The sequence below is a fragment of the Sceloporus undulatus genome, chromosome 1 (genome assembly GCF_019175285.1).
Source record: "Sceloporus undulatus isolate JIND9_A2432 ecotype Alabama chromosome 1, SceUnd_v1.1, whole genome shotgun sequence".
NCBI classification, from domain to species: domain Eukaryota; kingdom Metazoa; phylum Chordata; class Lepidosauria; order Squamata; family Phrynosomatidae; genus Sceloporus; species Sceloporus undulatus.
In genome coordinates, this window is record NC_056522.1 from 253,322,542 (window position 1) to 253,346,544 (window position 24,003).

The 24,003-nt window shown below is 42.4% G+C and overlaps 1 protein-coding gene across 5 annotated transcripts; it reads left to right on the top strand.

Moving 5' to 3' along the window:
* The first annotated feature begins 789 nt into the window (after window positions 1-789).
* LOC121936099 (aldehyde dehydrogenase family 3 member B1-like) lies at window positions 790-23,157 on the top strand. 5 transcript variants are annotated; one of them, XM_042477943.1, is made up of 11 exons: window positions 878-924; window positions 4,303-4,465; window positions 8,060-8,222; window positions 8,386-8,496; window positions 10,497-10,617; window positions 10,796-10,881; window positions 11,948-12,029; window positions 13,544-13,930; window positions 14,224-14,390; window positions 21,281-21,380; window positions 22,586-23,157. In XM_042477943.1, exons 3-11 carry the CDS (start codon window positions 8,061-8,063, stop codon window positions 22,777-22,779), a joined length of 1,410 nt encoding a protein of 469 aa, XP_042333877.1. In that variant the 5' UTR covers window positions 878-924; window positions 4,303-4,465; window position 8,060; the 3' UTR covers window positions 22,780-23,157. The 5 variants fall into 5 exon arrangements, with proteins under 5 accessions (XP_042333867.1, XP_042333877.1, XP_042333848.1 ...); XM_042477933.1 differs by lacking the exon at window positions 4,303-4,465 and having other exon boundaries at window positions 790-924; XM_042477914.1 differs by lacking the exons at window positions 878-924; window positions 4,303-4,465 and adding an exon at window positions 942-1,068.
* Window positions 23,158-24,003: the final 846 nt, after the last annotated feature.

The window sequence follows — 24,003 nt, forward strand, 5'->3', positions numbered from 1 at the left end:
TGCATGGCAGGGGGTTGGATTGGATGGGCCTTGCAGTATCTTCCAACCCTACGATTCTATGATCTTTGTATATATTGGAACAAAGATTAAACATCTGGTGTACGCTTGACTACACGTCTCTGCATACCCCCAACAAAACCTATATAATGTCCTATATGATGTGGGACATGAGCAAATAAAAGCTAAAGACACTCATATAAACATATATCTATGCTACATAGCTATGCTCCAAAGTTGGGGCGGAGGACATACCCTGGAAAAGGAGGACCTTTGGTCCCCCCCGACCTGATCTTGTCTAAGAGACATGGCTCCAGTCTTTGATCACTGTATAATTTTATTGCCACTGTCATGTGATAATGTGTTAATTTTTAATGGAATTATCACTGTTATTGTATTTTATTGAAGTGTTTGTATGTAATTTTTAGATTGGAACCGCACCTCGATCCATCTGGGAGAGGCGGTAAAATATAAGTAAATAAACAAATGTATTATTATTATTATTATTATTATTTAGCCACTTATATAATGTCCCCCATATAATGGAGAACATGACTAAAGACAAGCCTAAAAACACTCCAGGAAATGTAACTCCATGCTTCTTAGCCATGGTCCAAAAAGGGAGGGCATTGGGGAACAGGGCAGAATAAATGGAGGACACTCTGGGCGGACTGCAGAGAGGAGGAGGAGGGCGACCTGAATCATCTGCGGAACCTCCCTCCGCTTTTTGACCGTCACCCTTTGCTCCCGGGTCCAGAGTTCTAATCCTGCCTTGTCTGCAAAATTGACCAATCAGCGGCAGCGGCGGCGGCAGAGGCGGGTCCTGGCCCCAGAAGAGCCCTAGGGAAGGGCGCCAGCGACATATCTTTCTGCAGAAGAGGGAAGGGAAAGGAGGAGGAGGCGGCTTTAGGAAGTTGGGAGACGCAGGTAGGTGGGTCGGTTGTGGCTGTGCTCTGCCCAAGTGCAGCAGGGTGGCCGGATGTCCTCCTTTTCCAGGGCAGAGTCCTCCATTTCAGCCTCCTTCTGTCCAGGAGGAGTCCCAAAACGCCCTCCCTTTGGAGCAGGACTGCTGTAAGAAGCATGGGTTTGCATTCCTAGGCATGTTTTCTCCAAAGCTTTCGTTGGGTATTGCAATGAACTTTTCCTTGAAGGTCCTCCATTCTGAGGGGCACTTGTCCTCCTTGCAGGGGTTAGCCATGAAATGCGGGAGAGGAAGAGCAGCTGCACCTCTCCAGGGGTTTCTTTCTGGTTTACAGCTGCTGCCAAGGCAGGAGAGGCCCAAATTATTATTATTATTATTATTATTATTATTATTATTATTATATTTATATTTATTTGTATCCTGCTCTTTCCCCAGAAAAACCTTAAAAAAGAATACAATTAAAAACATAGGAAAAAAGTACATTAAAAAGGAATTAAATTATTACAATATTAAAACAGATAGTTATTAAAAGAATAAAACACAAACTATATCCACTTGTCCCTCCCTGTTTGCTAGGGTTAGGGGCACAAGACCCCCGTGAATATGGAAAAACTGCTAATAACAAAAACTCCATGTTTTGACCTGAGAGGAGGCCTCTGGGAATCTCTAGGTCAGTGATGGTGAACCTATGGCACGCGAGTTTTCTGGCACTGTTTTCCTTTGCTTCATCCCTTGCATCCTTTGTTACACACCCCTAAGTTTTACTCTCGACTTGTCTATGGGTCATATCAAAATCCATAATTTTGGCCCTAAAACCTGCTTTCAATTTATACATGAGGTCAATTTATAGTCGAGTATATATGGTAGGTCTTCACCTGCCGGCAGAAGGCCATCAAGGAAGGAGCCATTCTGGCCTCCCTAGGGGCAGCCACTGAGAAGGCCCTCTCCCCACCAACTGTTCCTATGATGGTGTTAGGAAAGAGAGAAGGTCCAGAGGATCTCAGAGTCCGGGCCGGTTCATACAAGGAGATACAGTCTGCCAAATAGTGTAATATTATGCCGCCTGAGGTTATGGATGAGGATGACGCTCACTCTGGCACTTAAGGAAACTGATAGTGGTTGTGGTGTGCCTTCAAGTCGTTCCTGACTAAGGTGGAACCCACTGGGTGACCTTGTGTGAGTCACACTCTTACAGCCTCAGGGGGAAGACAAGGACAAATAGTCACATCTTGCCAAGAAAACCTCATCATGAGTTCACCTTAGGGTTGCCATGAGTCAAAAACGACTTTAAGGTACACAACACGCACACACAAGGTGAATGTATTGTAGGAGTTTATCACACAAAGGAGATCAGAAATTAATCCGTGAATATCCCGGAAAAATCGCATAATTATGTGAAATGATTTCACATGACCTCGCACAATTAAAGTGGTCACAAAGAAGAATTAACATACATCTTTTTACTTTCCGGATTTCAGCGACAATGCATTTCCGACGTCAGTTTATTTGCGCAATTGCATGTGATAATCATTTAAGCAATTACTTGCCATTTTTGCTTTATTTGCGGGATGCTTTAAATGCACTTTAATCTCTCTTTAATGCCAAAATTAGCTCCAGTGTGATAAACTCCATAGGGTTTTCTTGGCCTGTTTTATTCAGAGGGGTTTTGCCATTGTCATCCTCTGAGGCTGAGAGGTCCAAAGTCATCCAATGGGTTTTCATGGCCAAGTCAGTTTTCATTTCCAGAGTCATTGCACTCCCCACTTAACACAGTATAAGAATAATAATATTTTGTTTATTTAGTGTGCATATTTTTGTTCGCACATTCATGTAAATTCATATTTAAACATTTCTAATTGATATTTTTATTTAATTTTTTGACAATATAAATGAGACTTCATTCTAACACAAATACTGTCTGTTATATAAAAGAGAGTTGTCTTTCTTTAACCTTTCTTCATTTCTTCTTCTTCCTTACTCTCTCTCTTTCTGATTTCCGGTTTTTCCACCATTACTATGGTTTTAAAATACAAGTATAATTCACCTCATATTTTATATAATGCATATCATATACATAACATGAAATCTAGAGGCAAGTAAAATGTTAGTACATATTACATTGATTACATTGATTGCACAACCATATATCATACCCAAAAATATTGCATTCTTGCCTTTTTAATCACTTCTCCTTGTTCCTATATTAACTCTTTAATATCAATCTATTGCCACCTCCTCATTTGATTTAACAATTTAAAAAAAGATTGTTCTTGTTGATTGACCTTCTTTATATCACAGCACCTCTTGCAACATTTTGCTGCTTATCACTATTATCCAGTTACTATGATCTGTCTACAAGCATTTTACATTACTTCTATATATTGTCATATTTAAACATTTTATATGGAAATTTGTTTTTAGTTTTTTGTAGGTTTTTGCATTATCTGGCCATATTCTATAAGAGTTTGTTCCTGATGTTTTGCCAGCATCTGTGGCTGGCATCATCTTGGGCTGGGAATTGTAGTCCACCTCAAGGCATTAAGAGCCAAGAATGGGGGCGATGTGGGTTGCAATCCAACAATGTATCTCGAGAGCCCTCATGTAAACACATTACATGATGTGACATCAAATACAAGTTTTTATCTGGGTGACCATGGGGAGAGGTGGAGGAAAATATACAGTGGCCCCTCCACATTAGCTGGGGTTAGGGGTGAGGGACCCTGGTGACTGTGTAAAAACCACAAATAAAAAAAAACACTATTCTTTTTACCTAAGAGAACACCTCTTTAGGAATCTCCAGGTCCTTCAGTGCAACTCTGTGGTCAGCATCTGCCAGAAGTTGATCATGGAATCATACTGGAGTACCTACAAATGCCTAGAGAAGTGTTTTCTCTAGAAATTTCTAGCACAACTCTATTGTCAGCTTCCAGCAGAATTGTGCTGGAGGACCTAGAGATTCCTAGAGAAAACATATTAACCAAAATGGCAAATAATCAGATCTACAAAAGTCAAAGCCCCAAATGTGGAGGGCTAATTGTAAATAAGTTTTTTTTTTATCTAGGGTGACTGGACTAACCTGGAGAGAGGTGGGTAATAAATAAATAAAACTTTCTTATCCTCCTCTCCCCATGGATTGAGGTAGGAAACAACAATAGACCAACAAATTCACAACATCACTTAAAAAACGCAACATCAGTTAAAACACACACATCAATTTAAAAGCACAAACAAGACACGTATTAAAACAACTCATATTTAAAATTAATGGTTTAAAATTTTAAAATAATTGGGAAAAGTCTACTGGGAGAGACTGGTTTTAATACTGCTTCAAATTTGGACAGAGTATTCAGCTGTCAAATCTCTTCCTGCGGGTCATTCCACAGTTTAGGGCAGTTGGAAAAAAAGTGATTTGTCTGACAGTTTTCAACCTAGTCCTGGCTGCCTGCAGTAAATGTCTGCCAGGGGACCTGAGTGTACAGAGTGGATTTATACAGCAGGACGCCATCCTGTAGGTAACCTGGACCCAAGCCATGTAGAGCTTTAAAGGTAATAACCAACACTTTGTACCTTGCCTGGAAGCTAATTGGCAGCCAGTGGAGTGAATATTGCTGTAATGTGATCACTCCTGGCTGTGTTAGTAACCAGTCTGGCTTCCGTGTTTTGAACTAACTGAAATTTCCAAACTTGGTACAGAGGTAGCCCAATGTACAGCACATTGCAGAAGTCAGCCTTGAGGTTACCAGCATGTGCACTACCATCTTTAGATCCCCCAGCTCTAGATAAGCATAACTCCAAAGGAAGTAGACTTTAGTCTATGACAACTCATGCTGCCAACTTTTTCCTTTCAGTTAGTCCCAAAGGTGCTACAAGATGTAAAGTCGAAGGCTTTCATGGCCAGCATCCATAGTTTTTTGTGGGTTTTTCGGGCTATGTGGCCATGTTCCAGAAAAGTTTCTTCCTGACGTTTCGCCAGCATCTGTGGCTGGCATCTCTGAAGATGCATGGAGTGAAGTTCCTAGGGACAGACATTTATACTCATGAATAAACAGGTTGTATGTGTGAAATGCAAAACTTGTTGATACAGTTTTGAGGTGACAAGTTCAGTTTTAATGCTGTTCATGGGGAACAAAGGTGGAAAGAAAGCTATAGCCTAAAGCCAAAGTGGGTAAATAACCATATGAATAGTGGAGGGAATTATTGGAATGTACTGTAATATGATGCTGACTGGCAAACAGAAAGGAGATGTGATAAAATGGGCAAGGGAGGCCCTGATAAGGGGTGTTAGCTAGTGTTATGTGTAGGGTTCCAGGCAACCATTGATTCTGTTTAACCCATTGCTGGTGGACTGGAATTTGCAGATAGATTCCAGTTCTGCTACATAGTTCTCTTTCCAATCTCCATTTGAAGTTTTGTTGTTTGTTCAAGGACTACTGTTCTGAGGTCTGAGATGGAATGTGCAAGAAGACTGAAGTGTTCTGCAACTGGTTTTTGTGTATTCTCATTCCTAATGTCTGATTTATATCCATTTATCTTCTGGTGTGGAGCCCTGGTGGTGCAGTGGTTAAATGCCAGTACTGCAGCCACAACGTTGTGAGTACGATCCCAGGGGCTCCAAGTGAACTCAGCCTTCCATCCTTTTGTAGGTCAGTAAAATGAGTACCCAGCTTGTTGGGGGTATTTGGCTTACAGATTGTAAACCACTTAGAGAGTGCTGAGTTCACTATGAAGCAGTATAGAAATGTAAATGCTATTGCTGGCCTGTTTGCCCAGTGATTGCTGACAGAGGATAACATATATCACATTAGAAGGATGATGATGATGATGATGATGATAATAATAATAGTAATAGTAATATTTATTTAGGGCTCACCTCTACCCGGAGGATCGGGGCGCGTTACAATCAAGAATAAAACATAGTAAAATAATAACACAATCTCTAACCTACAATTAAAATACAACAGCATAAAAATAGTTTTTCTCACACAACCAAGGATCTTGTCCACGTCATCAGTACTTACCAACTCGAATTGATCCAGTTTAACAACATAAGCGGAGTTGCTGGATACCTCTCTTACTGCTTCTGCTGCAATGCTCTGGTCTAAGTCTGATGAACAAGGAAAAGTACTTCTAATATTGTGAGTGATGTAATTACTGTATATGCTCATATATAAGTCTAGAAATTTAGATTAAAAAATTGATCCCAAAAACCTGAGTTGACTTGTCCATGGGGCAGTGTAAGTACTGTATTTTAATGCATATATGTGGTGAAAGGCAAGGGTTTCATTTGCCCTGGAAGCACTGACCCACTTCTACTTTCTCAGCCATCCAGCCTTTAGTATGTGCACAGATAGTTATGCCTACTGGAATTTTGTAAGTTCTTTGGCATTGTTTTCCTTTACTTCGTCCTTTATATCCTTCATTACTTGTGCCTAAGTTTTACACTTGACTTATCCATGATTCATACCAAAATCCATAATTTCGGCCCCAATATTTGCCCTCAACTTATATATGAGGTAAACTTATAGTCGAGTATATACGGTAGGTCCTGTAATGACATTTCCCAAGTAGATGTGTGGTTAGAGTTGGCATTTGGGGTTGTGGCAAGGTCTTGTACCTATCTCCCACAACACAAATGTGGAGATGGGTACCCAAAAACCAGTTTCAGTATTCCTGGACATTACATCTTGGGTCACAGAAGAGCAGTCCTTGAACAAAAGAGCCTACAAAGGATGATTGGAAAGAGAAAAATACAGAATCTAAAAAGTCATTATACAAAAGGAAAAAAGAGATGGGGAGGCAACAACACTGTTTCAGCAGGGCTTTGGGAATGACCCTGCTTGGCACCTCACCTCCTTTGCAGTACAGTGGTACCCCGGGTTACGAATTTAATTCGTTCCGCAGCGCCGTTCGTAACCCGAAAGATTTCGCAACCCGAAAAAGCCATAGCCGCTAGCGCTGAAAGCCGCGATTTCGTGCGAAAAAGCGCCGAAAAGCACCAAAAATTTTTTCGTAAGCCGAAAAAAAAAAACGTAACCCGGAACAGTTTTTTCCTATCTAATTTTTTCGTATCCCGGAAATTTCGTAACGCGGTCATTTCATATCCCGGGGTACCACTGTAGTTCCCTGAAAGGGCTGCTGGTGACAGCAGTTGAGGAGAAACCTTCCAGGAGTAACCTTCAGGGTGCAGAGGGCTTTTCAGACAGGGATGGTGCAGCCTGAATGGTTTCTGGTGGTGACAGCTGGGGGAGTTGCCTTCAGGGAAGTGGTATTCCTATCAAGGCTAATGAAAGAGCTGTATTTTCCTGTTCCTGGCTCAGGCCCAACATAATGTCACACTTCTTTGCAGAAGAAAGATATTGGCAAAAGAATTGGTGTGGTAGGAAAATGCTGCATTTACCCTTTTTGAGGCACAAAAGTGTTGTGTGTCCATTTTTCCTGCTACGTTGGTGGACTGAGAAGCTGTTGTGCAGTTGACACGCCCTAACATGGGTTCAAGGAACAGAACGGCAAAGATGCTATCCTTTAATAATCTATTGAAGGGACTTTTGTTATGGGTTGTGTTTTTCTGTATCTGTTTTCTATATATTAAGTGTTTTTATTTGGTTTATAACAATACAAAACAAACAATTAATACATAAATAACAAATAGCATTGGAAGACTAAATGTAAACTTGTATAATAGCTTCCTTTCATGGGGTAATAGCAGTAACAAAGTCCTAAACACATTACTCAGATTTGCTGATTGATGAAGTTGGGATCAAAGTATCTTTCCAACAAATAGCTTGATGAGTAGGAGGTCTGATAGCAAATGAGTTGGTGCTGATGTAATCAATAAACACTGACCAAATATCTATTTTCTTTTTAAATGTTTATACTTTTAAATTGTTTTTAATCTTATTGAGAATTTAATTATATTTTAACTTTTGCCTGTTGTGAACTTTTATATGCATTTAACTTTTGTAAGCCACCTTGAATCCCAGGGGTGGGGAAAAGATGGCATGTAAATAAATAAATAGCTAGCAGCAGCAACAGCAACAACAACATAGTTGTGGGGTATGGGATTCATATAGTTGACCTGTGTGTGTGTAGGAATTTTCCTTTGCAGCCTTTTGATTCTGTGAGCCCTGTTTTTCTCCTCAGCATGAACCCCTTCACAGGCCTGGTGAACAGCTTACGTGCCACATGGCAGTCAGGAAGGACACGCTCTATAGAGTATCGGAAAGAGCAGCTGGAGGCATTGGGCCGCTTCTTGGATGAGAAGAAGAGTAATCTCTTCCATGCCCTACATGATGATTTGCACAAAGTAGGTGTGACTGTCCAACCAAAGGTTCTAATGACACTATACCTCTTCTCCAAGTCAGAGGCACCAGATTAATTGCTGCATGCTTTGTTTCCTGACCCTGAGGTGGACCTTATGAATGAACTTTTTCTTTTTTCCCCCCTGCCCTGCCCTGCCCTCCCCACAGCCTGCTTTTGAAGCCGAGCTCTCAGAAGTTTCCTTTACGAAGAACGAGGTGAATTATGCCCTTAACAACCTGGACCAGTGGATGAAAGATGAATATGTGACCAAAAATCTAGTAAGGAGATGAATTTGGGTGAGGAGAAAATGTGACTTTCCATGTTTGTTGGAAGAAAGGTTTACAGGACCTGTGCTATCTCATTAATTGGGGCAGGATGGATCTCATATCTTTGTCCTTTTAAAGCCAAAGATTATACACACACACACACACATACACACAGCATATACATTAAAACAATGTGGATTGTTTTAATATGTATATCTTATTTGTCCTTTTAAATTGTTGTGTATGTTAACTGATGTGTTTTAATGTGCTGTGTCTGTTAATTGTTGTTGTTTTGCACCTCAATCCATAGGGAGAGGCGAGTAAGAAATAATAATAATAATAATAATAATAATAATAATAATAATAATAATAATAATAATGTTGTTGTTATGCAGTGGGCCTTGGGATCTGCTGTTGTTTGGTTCCAGGACCCACTCACCTCCGTGGATACCAAAATCTGTGGGTGCTCAAATCCCATTGTATAAAATGGCATAATTAAAAAATGATGTCCTTTATATAAAAGTCAAGGATTGCTTTCTGGATTTTTTTTGTATGTGTGGGTGAATATTTTTGAACTGTGGTTGGTGGAATTCATGGATACAGAATCTGTGGATATGGAGGGCCAATTGTAATGTATGGATGTGAATCTTAAGACACTGTGTTGGCTTTATTCTGGGGTGGGAATTATCTGGTTCTGTTGATGTTGTGGAACTGCAACTCAAAGTGTTCCTCATCATTGCCTCCACTTGCTGGGGCTTCTGGGAGTCCTATTCCAACAACATCAGGAGGGCTTGATCTGTGTATTTGTAAAGATTCCAAAGTGTATCTCAAACTGTGGTCTCCAGCAGTTGATCCCTAGTAATGACTTAACTTTTTATTTATCAACTTAGATTTCAGCTGGGTTAGTTAAAACATGTCTGTAGCTCAATTTAAATCCACTCAAGCTGTTTTGTCTTAGAATGGGGTGGGCAATCAGTAATCCTTCAGCTGTGCTGTGACTTCCATGAGCCATATCCAACATAGCATCCATGTTGAAGGATGCTAGGATCTGTAGTCCAAGTATATCTGGAAGGTCTCAGTTTTAGGCAGTTATTATATGGGCCCATACAGACAAGCCAAAATAAAGCTGCTTCGGGTCACTTTGGAGGTATGCTGTTGAAATAATGCATGCATTCTAAGAGGCCAGAAGTCGTGCCAAAACCTCGCTCCATTCCTAAGGACTGGAGCGCAGCTTTGACATAGCTTCTGGCCTCTTAAGATGTGTGTGTCATTTAAACAGCATACTTCCAAAGTGACCCGAAGCAGCTTTATTTTGGCCTGTCTGTACAGGACTATATGTTACAGTATAGCTAGTGAGTCAACATGGCATAGTGGTTTGAGTATTGGACTGTGGTTTTGGAGACCAGTTCATATCCCCAGTTGGCCATGGAAACCTACTGGATGACCTTAGGGAAGGACCAGACTCTCAGACTCCAAAACCCTGTGATAGGTCCACCATAGGGTCAGCACACAACACCACCATATTTGTTGTTGGTTTTCTGTATTTGGAATGGGAATATAAAACTTCCAGGGTCCAAAATGGAAATTCACCAGAGGTTTTGTTGTTAAGGAGGAGCCAAAATCCTGTACTATTTTACAATAGCATAAATATTCACCTGTGTAATTAGTCTGGATCCCATATTGTTTAACCAATTGCACATCAGGCTCCAAAGCCATGATCTCATCTGCTGTGAAACAATAAGTTCCCCAACTACCAAATCAAAAGTGAGTGAGAGAAGGCTGTGAATTTGTTTGTGGGATGATTAAAATATATGTCTGCATCATCAAAATAGCAAAAAGAGAGGGTAAAACAGGGTAGTCTTTATGTTATCATGATCAAAGACTAATTTGAAAACTACGCTACTAGTGGACCCTTACTCTCAAGCCAAAGGAGAGTTTTTGTTGCTACACCCTGCTGTGTTTTTACTCTGTTCCACTTACTTCATGGGCTTTTCCTGCTCTCTTCCTTATAGGCCACCAAGCTTGACAGTGCCTTCATCCGCAAGGACCCCTTTGGTGTGGTGCTCATCATTGCCCCTTTTAATTATCCCCTTCAGCTTGCCTTGGTGCCTCTGGTGGGGGCTATTGCAGCTGGTGAGCGAGAAGCTGTTTTGAGGGATTCCATCTAGTGCTGCTCAGCTGAATCCCCACAGTCGTTTCCCTTGGATTGTAGTCCTCTTCATAATTGCAAGCTAGTTGATTGGTTGATTCCAGGGATGGGGTGGGTTTGTATCTTTTCCCATCATAGTAATGTGTCCTTCTTTTCCTCTAGGAAATTGTGTGGTTCTGAAACCTTCTGAGATAAGCAGCTGTACTGAAAGGCTCCTTGCTGAAGCTTTGCCTTGTTATCTTGACCCAGTGAGTTTATAAGGCCTAAGCTTGCCTTATTATTTTCATCCAGACACTTCACTTGCCTTCAGTCCCATCCTGCCAGAGCTTGGAACAATTGCATGGGCCCCTATCAAGAAAACCATATACTGTATACAGAGTTGTTGCAGAATTGTTATCTTCTGGCCTGCTTTAACCATCTTTGAGCAATGTTGGGGATGAAGTAGGGTTTCTAAGCCACAGTGATCTCAAATCTAGTTTTGTAATTCTTACCAGCCTACTCAATCCTGCCTCACATCCTTGCTGTAAAGCCATGGAAGAATTAAGTGATACAGTTAATGAACTGCACACAGAGGAAAACATTTTATTTATGTGAGGGATGGTAACTGAGCAGCCTTCCAAATAGTGTTGAACTCCAACTCTCAGTGTGAAGTCGAAGGTTTTGTGAAATCGAACTCCAACTCTCAGCATTCCTTACTACTGGCTATCTGGTTTCCTGGCACATTACATACTTATAAGACTAGTTAATCCCCCCTCCCTAGCCACATGAGGGCTCTCTTGTCCACTTCATCACATCTCTTTCTGACACCCACACTACATTCTAATTCATATGATTATCTACTCACCTTGGCTTTAAGCAACATTCTTCATCTTGCCTTTTTCCCTCAGTGATCATCATTAAAACTGAACTTGTCATCTCACCTCCATACCCACAAAGTTTTGCATTTCTATTGCCATTTTCATACAAAATTTGCTTACGTAGGTCTGTCCCTGTTCCCTCCACTCCACCCAATGCATCTGAGGAAGTAGACTCAAGTCTATGAAAGCTCATGCTACCAACTTCTTTTTTTCCATTAGTCTTAAAGGTGCTTTAAGATCCCTTTGCATATTGGCTGTATGCTTAGAGCTGGTGGGAGTTGCAGTTTAGCAACATCTGGAAAGTTGCTCAATTCCTACCCCTTCTTTAGATGAAAAACAAACATTGTACTTTTTCCTCTTAAGAATTCAAGCATACCATTAAGGGTTTGAGTACCTATCACATAGGTTTGCTTTATCTGTATGGAAAGGAACCTTCTCCCCTTTTCTTTTCTTCCAGGAAGCCTTTGCTGTGGTGACAGGTGGGGTCAAAGAGACAACGAAATTACTGGAGAACAAGTTTGATTACATTTTCTTTACAGGTGACCTCATCTTTTAAATCTGTTGTTGTTTCCTCTTCATAAAATAAAGTGTTCTGAACATTGTATTTCTGCCCACAACCCTGTGGTGTAATTGATCATTTAAAGTTCACGGGTAGGATATTAAGGTTAATGGAGAATGATTTATTCCTGATCATCCAATGCTGAAGAATAGCTTAATCCAAGCCCTTCTTATACCATACTGCCTGCTGACAATTGCAAACATTGACCACATTTGCGTGTGTAGCAGCTCCATTGTGCCTTGTTAATCTATCTAATGCTTTCTTTTATAGTTTCTTGAACGGTAGGCCAGTTGTTTAGTAATGCAACAGGCCAGAGCTGTGCCCCCCCCCCCAGATTTCTAGTATTTTCCAGCAAAAATTGTTGTGTCAGGAAATAATGTAAACATACCTGAAGCAACTATGTCAGCTAAGAGGTTTGTCTTTGGATCAAATGGAGCATCATTTTGGTTTGCTCTTATTCAAAACTATGCACCAAAAATTCTGTACATGTAAAAAGATTCTAAAAATATGCATTAAATTTGCTTGAGAAGAGTTGTATTGTCAATACTTAGTACAAAACAATTACTAGTGCTTAATATTAGTGTTTATGTAGGTGTTACCCTATGGTGATCCCATTAATTTCATAGGGTTTCTTTGGCAAGGGCTACTTAGAAGTGATTTGCTATTGCCTTCCTCTGAATACCTACATCAACTGGTATTGCTTGGTGGTTCCCCATCCAAGTACTAACCAGGTGTGATACTGCTTAGCTTCCCCAATCAGAGCAGATCTGGTGCCTTCAGGGAATAATAAGTTTAATTTATATCCTGCCTCTCCGAAAAGATCGAGGTGGGTTACAACATAAGATGCATAAATAAAATACATACCTAAATCAATACATAAATCCCCTTATCCCCCATCCTTAAACTAATCCACATAATTACAAAAAGAAAAAAAATTATAAAACAGTTAAAACCAAATTAAAACAGTCACAACTGGGGCGAGACATCCATGGAGCTGGGTTGATCAATCAGGGAAGGCCTGCAGGAAGAGATCTATCTTGACGGCTTTTTTTTTTGAAGCCGTCAGGATTGGTGATATGTCAGATCTCTTCTGGCAGGCCATTCCATAATTTTGGATTGATATTAATAATTAGCAGTACCACTTTGCTTGGGCAGACTTTATATGTGTGTGTGTGTGTGTGTGTGTGTGTGTATTTGTGTACGTACACACACACACACACACATATATATAAATATGTTGCACAAATTTGGCAAAACATGTATGCGAACACAGTACAGAAATGTTTTGCAGTACACATTTTAATTGATAGTTAGCAGGGCATTTGAATAAATTTTTGATAACCTATCAGTTAAGTTGGCACTGGTAGATTGTGCCCTAATTCTTTTATAAGCATAGTATTTGGATATCTTACATGCAAAATCTAGGATCAACATTCTGGGTGAAGCCACCTCTGTAGATCTCTGACTTCCCTAAATTTTGCCATCCCTCTGCAGGGAGCCCCCGTGTGGGGCAGATTGTTATGACTGCAGCAGCCCAACACCTGACACCATTGACTCTGGAGCTGGGGGGCAAAAATCCATGCTATGTGGATAAATCCTGTAATTTCCAGAATGCAGCCAACCGGATAGTGTGGGGAAAGTTCTTCAACGCTGGCCAGACGTGCACTGCACCCGACTACGTGATCTGTACCACTGAAACACGAGAGAAGCTGATGCCTTGCCTGCGCCAGGCCATCGGTCACTTCTATGGCTGCAACCCCCGTGAATCACCAGACTTTGGCCGCCTAGTCAATGAAAAGCAATTCCAGCATGTCCAAGCTTTGCTGAAGTGTGGCCGGGTGGCCATAGGTGGCGAGACAGATGAAGGTGACCGTTACATTGGTGAGCATAGGTAGCTTTCTATGTAGGGTTTGGTGAAGAACATGGAACCTTCTAAGAATTATAAGAGTGAAACTCCCAATAGCCACTGGGGAAGATCATCAGTTGTGGAGTTCAACAATATTTTGAAGCCTTAATTTGTTCCTGACCTTGGTTTAGACAGCAGAAAGCATTTGTAGACTTGTGAATCATGTGGAGGTGCAGCCAGGAGGGAGTGCTAAGGCCCTGGAGATAGGGGAGCAGTATGTCACAGATACCATAACATGTCTTGATGTGATCTATCTGCCTGCTTACAGCCCCAACAGTGTTGGTTGATGTGAAGGAGTCAGAGCCAGTCATGCAGGAGGAGGTTTTTGGGCCTATCTTGCCCATCTTTACTGTGGCTGACTTGGATGAAGCCATCCGGTTCATCAACTGTAGGGAACGCCCATTGGCTGCCTATGCTTTCTCTTCTGACTCCAAGGTATGTTTTTAAGCTTATAGCTTACTGTGTCCTGCAAACTCAGCATGAACCTTTCCCAAGGAGGCCATGCCACAAAGCAGAAAAGCTTTGATATATTAGAATACAGATCACAACCAGCTACCAATTATTATTTATAGCTGTAGCCTATCTAGTATAAATTCTCTCCACTACTGCTTAAAAAGCAGTGTCTAGGGAGGTAGTCATGTCAGTCTGTTGCAGGAAAAAAATGACGAAAAGTGTGGTGGAATCTTAAAGATTTGCACATTTTATTTCATATAAGCTTCTATGGATCACAACTTATTTTACAAAATGTGTGGATTTTAACAAGTTGGTGTATTTTTAAAAAGGTAATTTGATACCACTTGGTCATAATTTCTGAAAGGTAGCCCATCATCATTAATAAGAGTAACTCTAGTTCAGTGGTTCTCAAACTGTGGGGTGGGACCACTAAGGGGGCCTCGAGACTTGGAGGCCCTGATCCCTCCCTCCTTTGCTCTGCCTCTTTTTCCTCCTCATTCTCCCCACCAAACCTTTTTGGTCCTGGAAGGGAAGAGAAAAGTATGAAGAGTGCTTGGAGTCTCTGCCTGTGAGAGAGAAGAAGGAGGAGAGCTATTTCCTTATAAGATATTAAAATATGAGTATACAGTACATAAATGTGTTAACACTAAATATGCACATTAACAAATTATTTATTCATATAGTATGTCAAGCAGGAGAGCATGATGTCTGGATGTAGATGTAAAGAGGGTCACATGTAAAAAAAGTTTGAGCACCATTACTCTAGTTGTTTATTACTGACACATTGCATATGTCTTTGAATACAAAAATGCCAAAGATCCACCAAAATGACTCCAAGTAATATTTTAGGAGTAATGAGTATATAGGATCCATTATACTTCTTAACATTCTGGCATTTATCAATCATTACACTGCTTTTAAATAAGAACTTTGCCTCAAAAGTCACATGGGCATTGTTGTCATTCCCTGCAATGCATGACTTGCAGCTTCTGGCCTGAGTGTTCTCCATTTAGAGCAGCAATGGAAATCTTATGACTGTATTGCAGCTTGCAGCATTTCTCACCGTTGGCTATGCTGGGTAAAACTGATGGGACATGCAGTCTAACCACATGAGGGTCATAATTCCAATATTTACAAATGATGGGGTTGCTTCCCAAATTTAAGTCCCTGCTTCATCAGCTATCGGTGGCCAGCAGATGGTGCCAGTGCAGGACCCAACTGGTTTCCCAACAGGTTTTTCTAATTCACAGAGGCCTGTAACTTTCTTTTTAAAAATCCAGATTCCATGAATATGAGATGTTTTGTATGTTGGAAGACTGGTTTTAACATCAGCTATACACACATCTTCCATAGCTTTTTTAGTGTTAGCCAACATATCCATAAAGTATATTCAGTATATACTCTCATATTCTTGAGGTTTGAGAGCCAGAGCCTGGTATGATTGCCATAGCAATTCTACTTGGCAGAATGTGTTCAGAGAAGGTTTCCCGGTGCCCTTCTCTGAAACTTAGAGGGTGTGACTTGCCCAAGGTCACTTAGTAGGTTTCTATGATGGAGCTGGGATTTGAACCCTAGTGTCCTAATCCCAACACTCTAACATTATCACAGTTATTGAAATAAAGAAGTAATGCACAGGAACACATTTAACAGAAAATTGGCAAGAGAGGCAAAAACAACATGGAAAGAATAGGGATTGATCCCTGCACCACAAAAAATATTTCAACATGTTTTGCCAAAGTTTTTACTTAAAATCAATAGTATGCAAATGTGAAATGAAACAATCAGATCAGATAAGCCTTGCATAAGTAAACAAAAGCATTGTATCTTAAAGTTGGAAGGGGTCTTATGGGCCAGCGAGTCCAGCTCCCTGATCAATGCAGGATCTCCAGCTAAAGCATACCCAGCAAGTAGCTGTCCAGACTTTTCTTGAAGATGTCCAGAGAAGGAGACCCCACCACCTCTCTAAGCAATTGGTTCCATTGCTGAACTATTCTGTCTAGAAGTTCTTTCTAACATTCAATCGAAATCTACTCTCCTGCAACATAAAACCATTAGACCTGATACTACCGCAGCAGAGAATAGGCACACTCCCTTTTGTCTGTAATAGCCCTTGAGATATTTTGAGCTTTCTACAGACCGCTTGAAATCTTAAAAAATGCATCCAGAGATTCCCCCCCCCTCCAGTCACCACTCTGTTTTTGTTATGATTTCCATTTTGGTGGCCAAACTTAAAGCTCTGTGCCTTTTTTAATTGGTGAGGCAGGCTAATTCACTTTTTCCCATTTCTCTCTGTTTTGCTATGTACTCATGCTCAATAAAAAAAATTATAGAGGGAGCAGCTGTTACTTAGCCTGTTGTAAACAAAGACAAATTCCACAATATGGGCTGAAAAGTAACCTCTTTACCAGCTCAAGTTTTATTACTTTACTCACTGCAGACATGCTGTTGCAACCCAGCAACTTGTGTTTCTCCAGTCCTTCACCACTCTCCCAGTTCAAATGCTGTTTCAACTAAACTTCCAGCTAGATAGAGGACAAGGAAGAAAAGAGAACTGGCTGGGTGGACAGAAAAAGATTTTGTAAAAAGGAGCTTCTTTGTTAGAGGCTTAGTTCACTGAGGTATGCCTTTACAGTGGACTTTTGGTATGCATGGGGTTTTGGTTTCAGCACCTCCCCCCATACCAAAATCCATGAATGCATGGTAAAATGGTGTCCTTTATATAACATGGCAAAATCAAGGTTTGCTTTTTAGAATTTAAAACACATATATTTTCAAGCTGTGGAGAGTGGAATTCATGGATACAGATGGCCGACTATATAAATTTAATGTTTTGAATGGGTTTTGATGTTAAAGATACCAGGTATCTATTGGTGGACCTCCTCCTAGATGCAGTTCTTAGATCACACAGTACTTTATATTGTTACATTGAAAGTTCTGTTTATTAAATATTTTTGAAAGATTATTTCCCAGCAGAGAAGGTGGGAGAATTGGGCTGCTCTTCCCATGTGCTCCTAGAGGCAGGGACATAATAAGCATAACAAAAGATCTCCCTGCCCCCCAATGGGAGGGACAACCCCTCAAAGGACAGTTCTTTTCCTGCCTCACTCCTAGGATGTGGACCTTCGATTCTCAGGAACATTCCACCTTCGTCCTATTTGTTATTTTTAAATAATTTCCCTTACTTCTTACAATGGAGAAGCCTTTGTCAGAGCCTTCACCCCAGCCACTTGCCCCAACTTCGGTGGGGGAGGGGGGGGCAGCTGGCTCAGGATATGGGGACAGCAGAAAGCAATGCAGCTCGGCCAGAAAAAGGGTTTTCCCCTTTGTGCTACCAAGGAGGCCCCACACCCTCAGTAAGCAGAATCAGCCTTGAAAGAAGGCCCACGAGGCCTTATCTATCACTATGAGGGTGGCGGCCTCCTCCTCCATGATGGCTAGGCCCTCCATCCAGGGACCTACTGGAAAACTCCCCGGCCTCGTACACCAGGCTGCACTAGTCTGTGAACAAACTGGCCAAGGCCTTGGCTTACACAGCAGGTGACACACTTGATGCGGTCCCAACACTGTGCTGGGGCCCAGGCGGCGACAGTGAGGTTCTTTGACGCTGTGGCTCAAGAACTAGAATGTCAACCAAAAGTCAAAGCAGAACCTGGCCTTCATTATTTGGAGACTCCCTGAACCTGGTATTGGTAGAGGGCAAGGACAAGAAGAAGGCCTTGCCAACCAGTAGGAAGACTGAGAATAAGAAACACTACAAGGCCAAGCACCAGTCCTTTCATTCCTCTAGATCTTCCTACTCCACAGGTTCCACTGGATCCTTCCAGTCCAGAGATTCCAGACAGCTTAGACAGCGATGGGAAGGGTTCAAGCCTCAGCAAAATCAACAGGTGGGCTTTCCCCAAAAGGGATCCAACGCCTCCTCCACCAGCAAGGGTCAGTGAAGGACCCAACAGGCATGACAAGACGCCACCAGTAGGGGGCCGGCTTCAGGAGTTTGTACAGACTTGGGAGGCATCAACATCAGACCAATGGGTCCTGGATACCCTGAAGCAAGGTAACCGCATAGACTTTCTCTGCCCACCATGGGAAAAGTTCATCTCGTCCCACAAGTCCAGAACCCAGAAAAACACTGCCTCCTTCTAGAAGCCATACAACAGCTATTAGACCTGGAAGCCATTGAGCTGGTCCCCCCCTCCGAAAGGAAGAAGGGGGCCTACTCTACCCTCTTCATAGTCTCTGACCGCAGGGGGCGCCCCCATGTGGAAATCCGAACAAATCCAGATTACAACGGATGCAACCTGGAGGGGCTCAGGTGCCCACTGCGGATCCCACTTAGAACAGGGCAGGTGGGACCTCTCAGAGCAGGAACACAGCATCAACTGGCTAGAACTCAGGGCAGTCAGGTTGGCCCTGATCAAGTTTGCAGACCTTGTCCGAGGGAAGGCAGTGTTGATCAGGACCGATAGTGTCGCTACAAAGGCACAAATCAATCGAGAAGTGGGGACGAGATTGTGCTGACTGATGGAGGAAGTCCGTTGTCTCCTGGAGTGGGCAGAGGCGAGCCTGTTGTTCCTGGAAGCAGAACACCTAAGAGGAGAGCTCAACTCCACAGCGGACTGGCTGAGCAGAACAGACATCCACCAGAGTGAATGGAGCCTCCACCCAGAAGTTTTCAGCATGATCACCCAGACCCTAGGCCAACCAGTACTGGATCTGTTTGCCTCTATGGTCAACGCGAAGACCCCTTGCTTCATCTCAAGGTACTGGACACAGGGCACAGAAGACATGGATGCCCTCCATCTCCCCTGGCCCATGGCCCTCCTATACACCTTCCCACCTATCTCACTGCTGACCAAGGTGGTGAGCAAGATCAGGCAAGGCAAGACGAGAGTGATTCTAGTGGCCCCACTGTGGCCCCGGAGGGCCTGGTACTCGGAGATAATCAGCACGGCCACAAAAGACCTACCCCTCCCAATCCGTCCAGACCTACTTTCCCAGGATCAGGTGTTCAATCCCGACCCAGCCAGGCTACAACTTCACACCTGGAGGCTGAATGGATCATGCTCCAGCAATATGGCTACTCACCAGAGGTGATAAACTCCATCCTCGCCTCAAGACGTCCCTTCACACAGAGGATCTACGAGTGTACCTTCAGAGCATTCCACAAATGGTGTCCATGCAAGCACACCAACTATCTCCACTTCTTGGCATCAACCCTCCTGCAGTTCCTACAGGACGGCATCAGCCAGGGTCTCCAACCCAACATGCTAACATCCTTCCTGCTCCACAAGGAAGCAGCCAGGATCTTGGCCAGCCCGCACGTGAGACGACTCCTCAAGGAGATCACTAATCTCACTCCACCAACCAGACACAGGTTCCCTTCATAGGACCTACACACGGTACTCAAGGCACTGACCATCCATCCCTTCGAGCCACTTTGGGAGGCATCACTGAAGCACCTCTCCTGGAAAGTGCTCTTCCTGACCGCCATCACCTCAGCCCACAGAATTTCCAGGTTGAGCACTCTGTCGGTGTGCGAGGACCTATTTGACTTCAGACCAGATTTGGTGTTACTGTGCATGGATCCCACTTTCATTCCCAAGATCAATTTTCCCTTTCACACATTGCAAGACATAATTTTGCTGTCTTTCTGTCCAAATTCAACAGCAGAACTAGAAAGGATCTGGCACACCCTTGATGTCCGCAAGGCAATCAAAATTTACTGCAAGAGGACGAGACCATTTAGGACTTCAAAGGCCCTCTTCATCTCCTTCAGCCAAGTTAAGAAGGGGAAGAAGGTGTCCCCATCCACCCTGGCCAGGTGGATCAGAGAGTGCATTGTGGCCTGCTACAGGGCCCTGGATTTGCTCCCCCCAAATGGAGTGATCGCATACTCAACCAGGAGCGCAGCCACTTCTGTGGCCTGGTCTACCTGCACACCCTTGCTTGAAATCTGTAGAACTGCCACCTTGAAGTCCCCATCAACCTTTGTCAGGCACTACAAGCTTGAGCATTTCCAGTTGGCTGAAGCCACCTTTAAAAAGAGAGTACTCCAGCACATGCTACCGACTTCCCCATCTGCTTCGCAGCAATCCCTCCCAGATTATAAAGAGGGCTTTGGCAAATCCCAGTTCTCAGGAGGATCTCACCTTCTCCACTGGGAAAAGGAACATTGGTTCTTACCTGTTATACGTCCATTTCCAGCGGAGAAGGTTCTATCCTCCTCCCCACCCGTAGTTGCTGGCAGGGATCTCAGCATCACGTGCTGCTGCCACATCCCTTGTTTCCAGCACCAGGTTCCTAGCGCACTGCTACCAAAAAAACAAAAAAGACTAAACAGAATGAAAAGAATAAAAGAGAGAGACTAAAAGGACAAAGACCTAACTCGGGCCAGAGTTTGCTATCTCTAGGCTGGCTAACAACTGACCTTTGAGGGGTTGCCCCTCCCAATGGGGGGCAGGGAGGTCTTTTGTTATGCTTATTATGTCCCTGCCTCTAGGAGCACATGGGAGGAGCAATCCAATTCTAGAATTGGATTTCTCTGCCAGAAATGGAAGTATAACAGGTAAGAACCAACGTTCCTTTTCATGGTAGCCAAAAATCCTAGTTCTTACCATTCTTACATAAAACATTAGAAAATTCAGTCTTGCTTCAAATGGTTTTGAATAATTTATCCACTTAACTATAAGGTTGGAGGGACAAGACAAAGTGAATAGGCTCCACCATTCTTTCTCTCACTGAATGTGTCGTTGTTAAAACACTGGTTTCTGCAGAACAGAATTTGTTGGAAGGGTCTAGAAATAACTATACTGCGTCCTTTTTTTTAATAAAAAACCAAACTGGAAACACTTATTTCTTTTCGATCTCTATAGATTGTGAATCAAGTATTGGCTTGCACCAGCAGTGGTGGCTTTTGCGGCAATGATATCTTGATGCAAACAACGTTGATCTCCTTACCTTTTGGTGGCATCGGTATGACTACAGCTATTTCTAATCCCTTCTTTTGCATTCCAGTCTGGTAACACATGAGAGTAGATGAGCTTTCTATTTCCTAGATTTGTTTTTGGGATAAAGAGGAAGACCTTGTAGGTTTCCATACTATCCTTTTGTGCCCTTGCAGATCATGGGCACAAAATACAACAAAGAGATTAATAGCAACCCATTGTGCCATATCAAGCTGCAGGCTATTAGGTTTACTTATGAGTAGATTTCCTGACAGGGACAAATAGCCCCCAATCCCCCGCCCCCCATCCTGGCTTGTTGCGTCCCGTTTACATGACAGGCCAAAAACCCAAATTGAGTCCCTTTTCACTTGCTGGCCCTCACTCCTGGAACCTCCTTCCCCCATGAGCATGGGTCATCACTTCTTTAACCAGTTTCAAAACTGAGCTGAAGACTGTATTGTTCAGGAAAGTGTTCCCAGGCATTGTGTGACTATTTATCCGATTGTTACCTGATATTTTATTTTATTTGAGCTCTGATGTTCTCAATCTGTTGCCTCCTTATTTCATCTAATTCTATCTTGTATTACTATCTATTGTTTTATATGTATTTTGTAGACTGTACGCCAATGGTAGGTTTCCTTTTTATTGATTTTATTGTCTGTATGTACAGCGCTGTGTAAATCTATAATAATAATAATAATAATTCACAATGCCCACTCCTGACTTGGGACTTCTTCTTTGCAACCTGCATTTAAATAACGTGACTTTTTGTTGTGGGTTTGGTAGCTGCTATCAAATTATTATCTAATTCTGGTGTGCCAGAATGTAATCTCTTCTCATCCGCCCCCAGTATTCCTTTGACACACTTAATCAGTAGATGTCAGATGTCCAGCATAGTCCAATGCATTTAATCAGAGTAGTGCCTAGTTTATACAGTAGGCCTACTCCCTAGTAGGTGAGGATTGGACTATTTATTTTTAACTTCCATCTCCTATGATTGTGTCCCAGTCAATTTCACTGTGCCAACAGGAAAGCAAAATGCCCAGGCACGAGCCACCAGTCTGCCCAGGAAATATCAAGGGCTGTGGAGAAGGAGCTCTGTACCAACACACCTGAAACCTTATTCGCATGAGAAAGAACAGAACAAAGAACTACCCAAGCTGTCTAGTGAACTGAAAAGTTCTGCCCATGAGCAGGTTTTAACCTGGATGCTTTCTTCTTCTTATGTTGTAGGATGCAGTGGCATTGGGAAATACCATGGCAAGTTCAGCTTTGACACATTCACTCACCACCGTGCCTCCCTCTTGCGCAGCATGGGCCTGGAAGCAATCAACTCAGTGCGCTACCCGCCATATGCTGACCGCAGCTTAGGGCTGCTGCTTTCTACTACGGAGGTCAAGCGCAAGGGCATATGCACTCTGCTATGAGCTCCCTTGAACCCGATAGACCTTATGCTAGGCTGATCATACGTATCATTTTAAATGGGACTGAACCTTTCTTTTTCATATTTTCAGATTGCCCTGTCTTTTTAATATAAATGTCAAATTTGCCCTGTTTTCAAGAAAAATGAGCTGTTACCTTGGAAAAATGCTTTGAAGATTCCTGTTTGAAATCGTGGTAAAAAAATTGTCATGGAATTGAATAGAAAATTTGCTGTCTAAGATTACTTTATCAGAGAAACATTCATGGTACAATCGTGCTGAAATCCAGTCTACGTCTGCCTAAAATTTTGTATGAGTTCTGTCAGTGAAGAATAATTGTTAGCTCAATACGTTAATCTAATAAAACTTTTGTTATTGTTTTAAGTATTGTTTTACTTTGTCATGAATACAGAATATTACATAACCCTGTCCTGTATTTTGCCATCCCAGTGTCCCATTTTTGTCTCAAGGAAATATGGCCAACCTGCCATATGTCCCATTAGTTGTGACTTCCACGTCATTCCCATTCAAGAATGTTACCTTCTGTAAAGGCCTTGCTCCCACGTCTTGGTTTCTTACCCTGTGGCCCTCCTTCAGCACTCCAACACTGATAGCCCAGTACCAGCTTACAGTAAATTTAGGTCACAGTTGAGGAACACATGGCCCTCCCAAGATGCTACTGAACCACAGCTCAGCTCTCAGTACTGATGCTGTTGCCTGGGGCTGATAGGAGTTGCAGTCCAAAAACTTCAAGAGGGCTACATCTTTCCCCATCCCTGATGCATTCACTATTCCTACACTGATTTTTCTCACATTAGCGTCACAAGATAACTAAGGATAAGAATGTGCTAAGTTTTTGCACTAGGTAAAAGTCGGAGATTAATTTGCCATTTAGTACAGATTTATGGTGTTAATTCTGATTCAGTGTTTGTGAAAACAAATCTCCAGCTAAAGACTAAATTACAAAGCACACTGGTGGCGCAGTGGATAAATGCCTGTACTGCAGCCATTCACTCAAAACCACAAGGTTGGGAGTTCAAGACCAGCAAAAGGGCCCAAGCTGGACTCAGGCTTGCATCCTTCCGAGGAGGGAGCTAAAATGAGTACCCAGACTGTTGGGGGCAAATTAGCTTACTTGCTAATTAGCTTACATGCTGTTCACCGCTATGATCTTTGGAATAGCGGCATATAAATAAAACATTATTATTATTATTATTATTAGATGGCCAT

What these genes read in the sequence shown, in the direction of transcription:
- LOC121936099 (XM_042477914.1), top strand. Translation starts at nt 977, where the DNA reads ATGTCCTCCTTTTCCAGGGCAGAGTCCTCCATTTCAGCCTCCTTCTGT. An exon ending in TGATTACATTTTCTTTACAG is followed by an intron (nt 12,030 to 13,543) that starts GTGACCTCATCT and finishes ATCCCTCTGCAG; the next exon opens with GGAGCCCCCGTGTGGGGCAG. An exon ending in TGAAGGTGACCGTTACATTG is followed by an intron (nt 13,931 to 14,223) that starts GTGAGCATAGGT and finishes GCCTGCTTACAG; the next exon opens with CCCCAACAGTGTTGGTTGAT.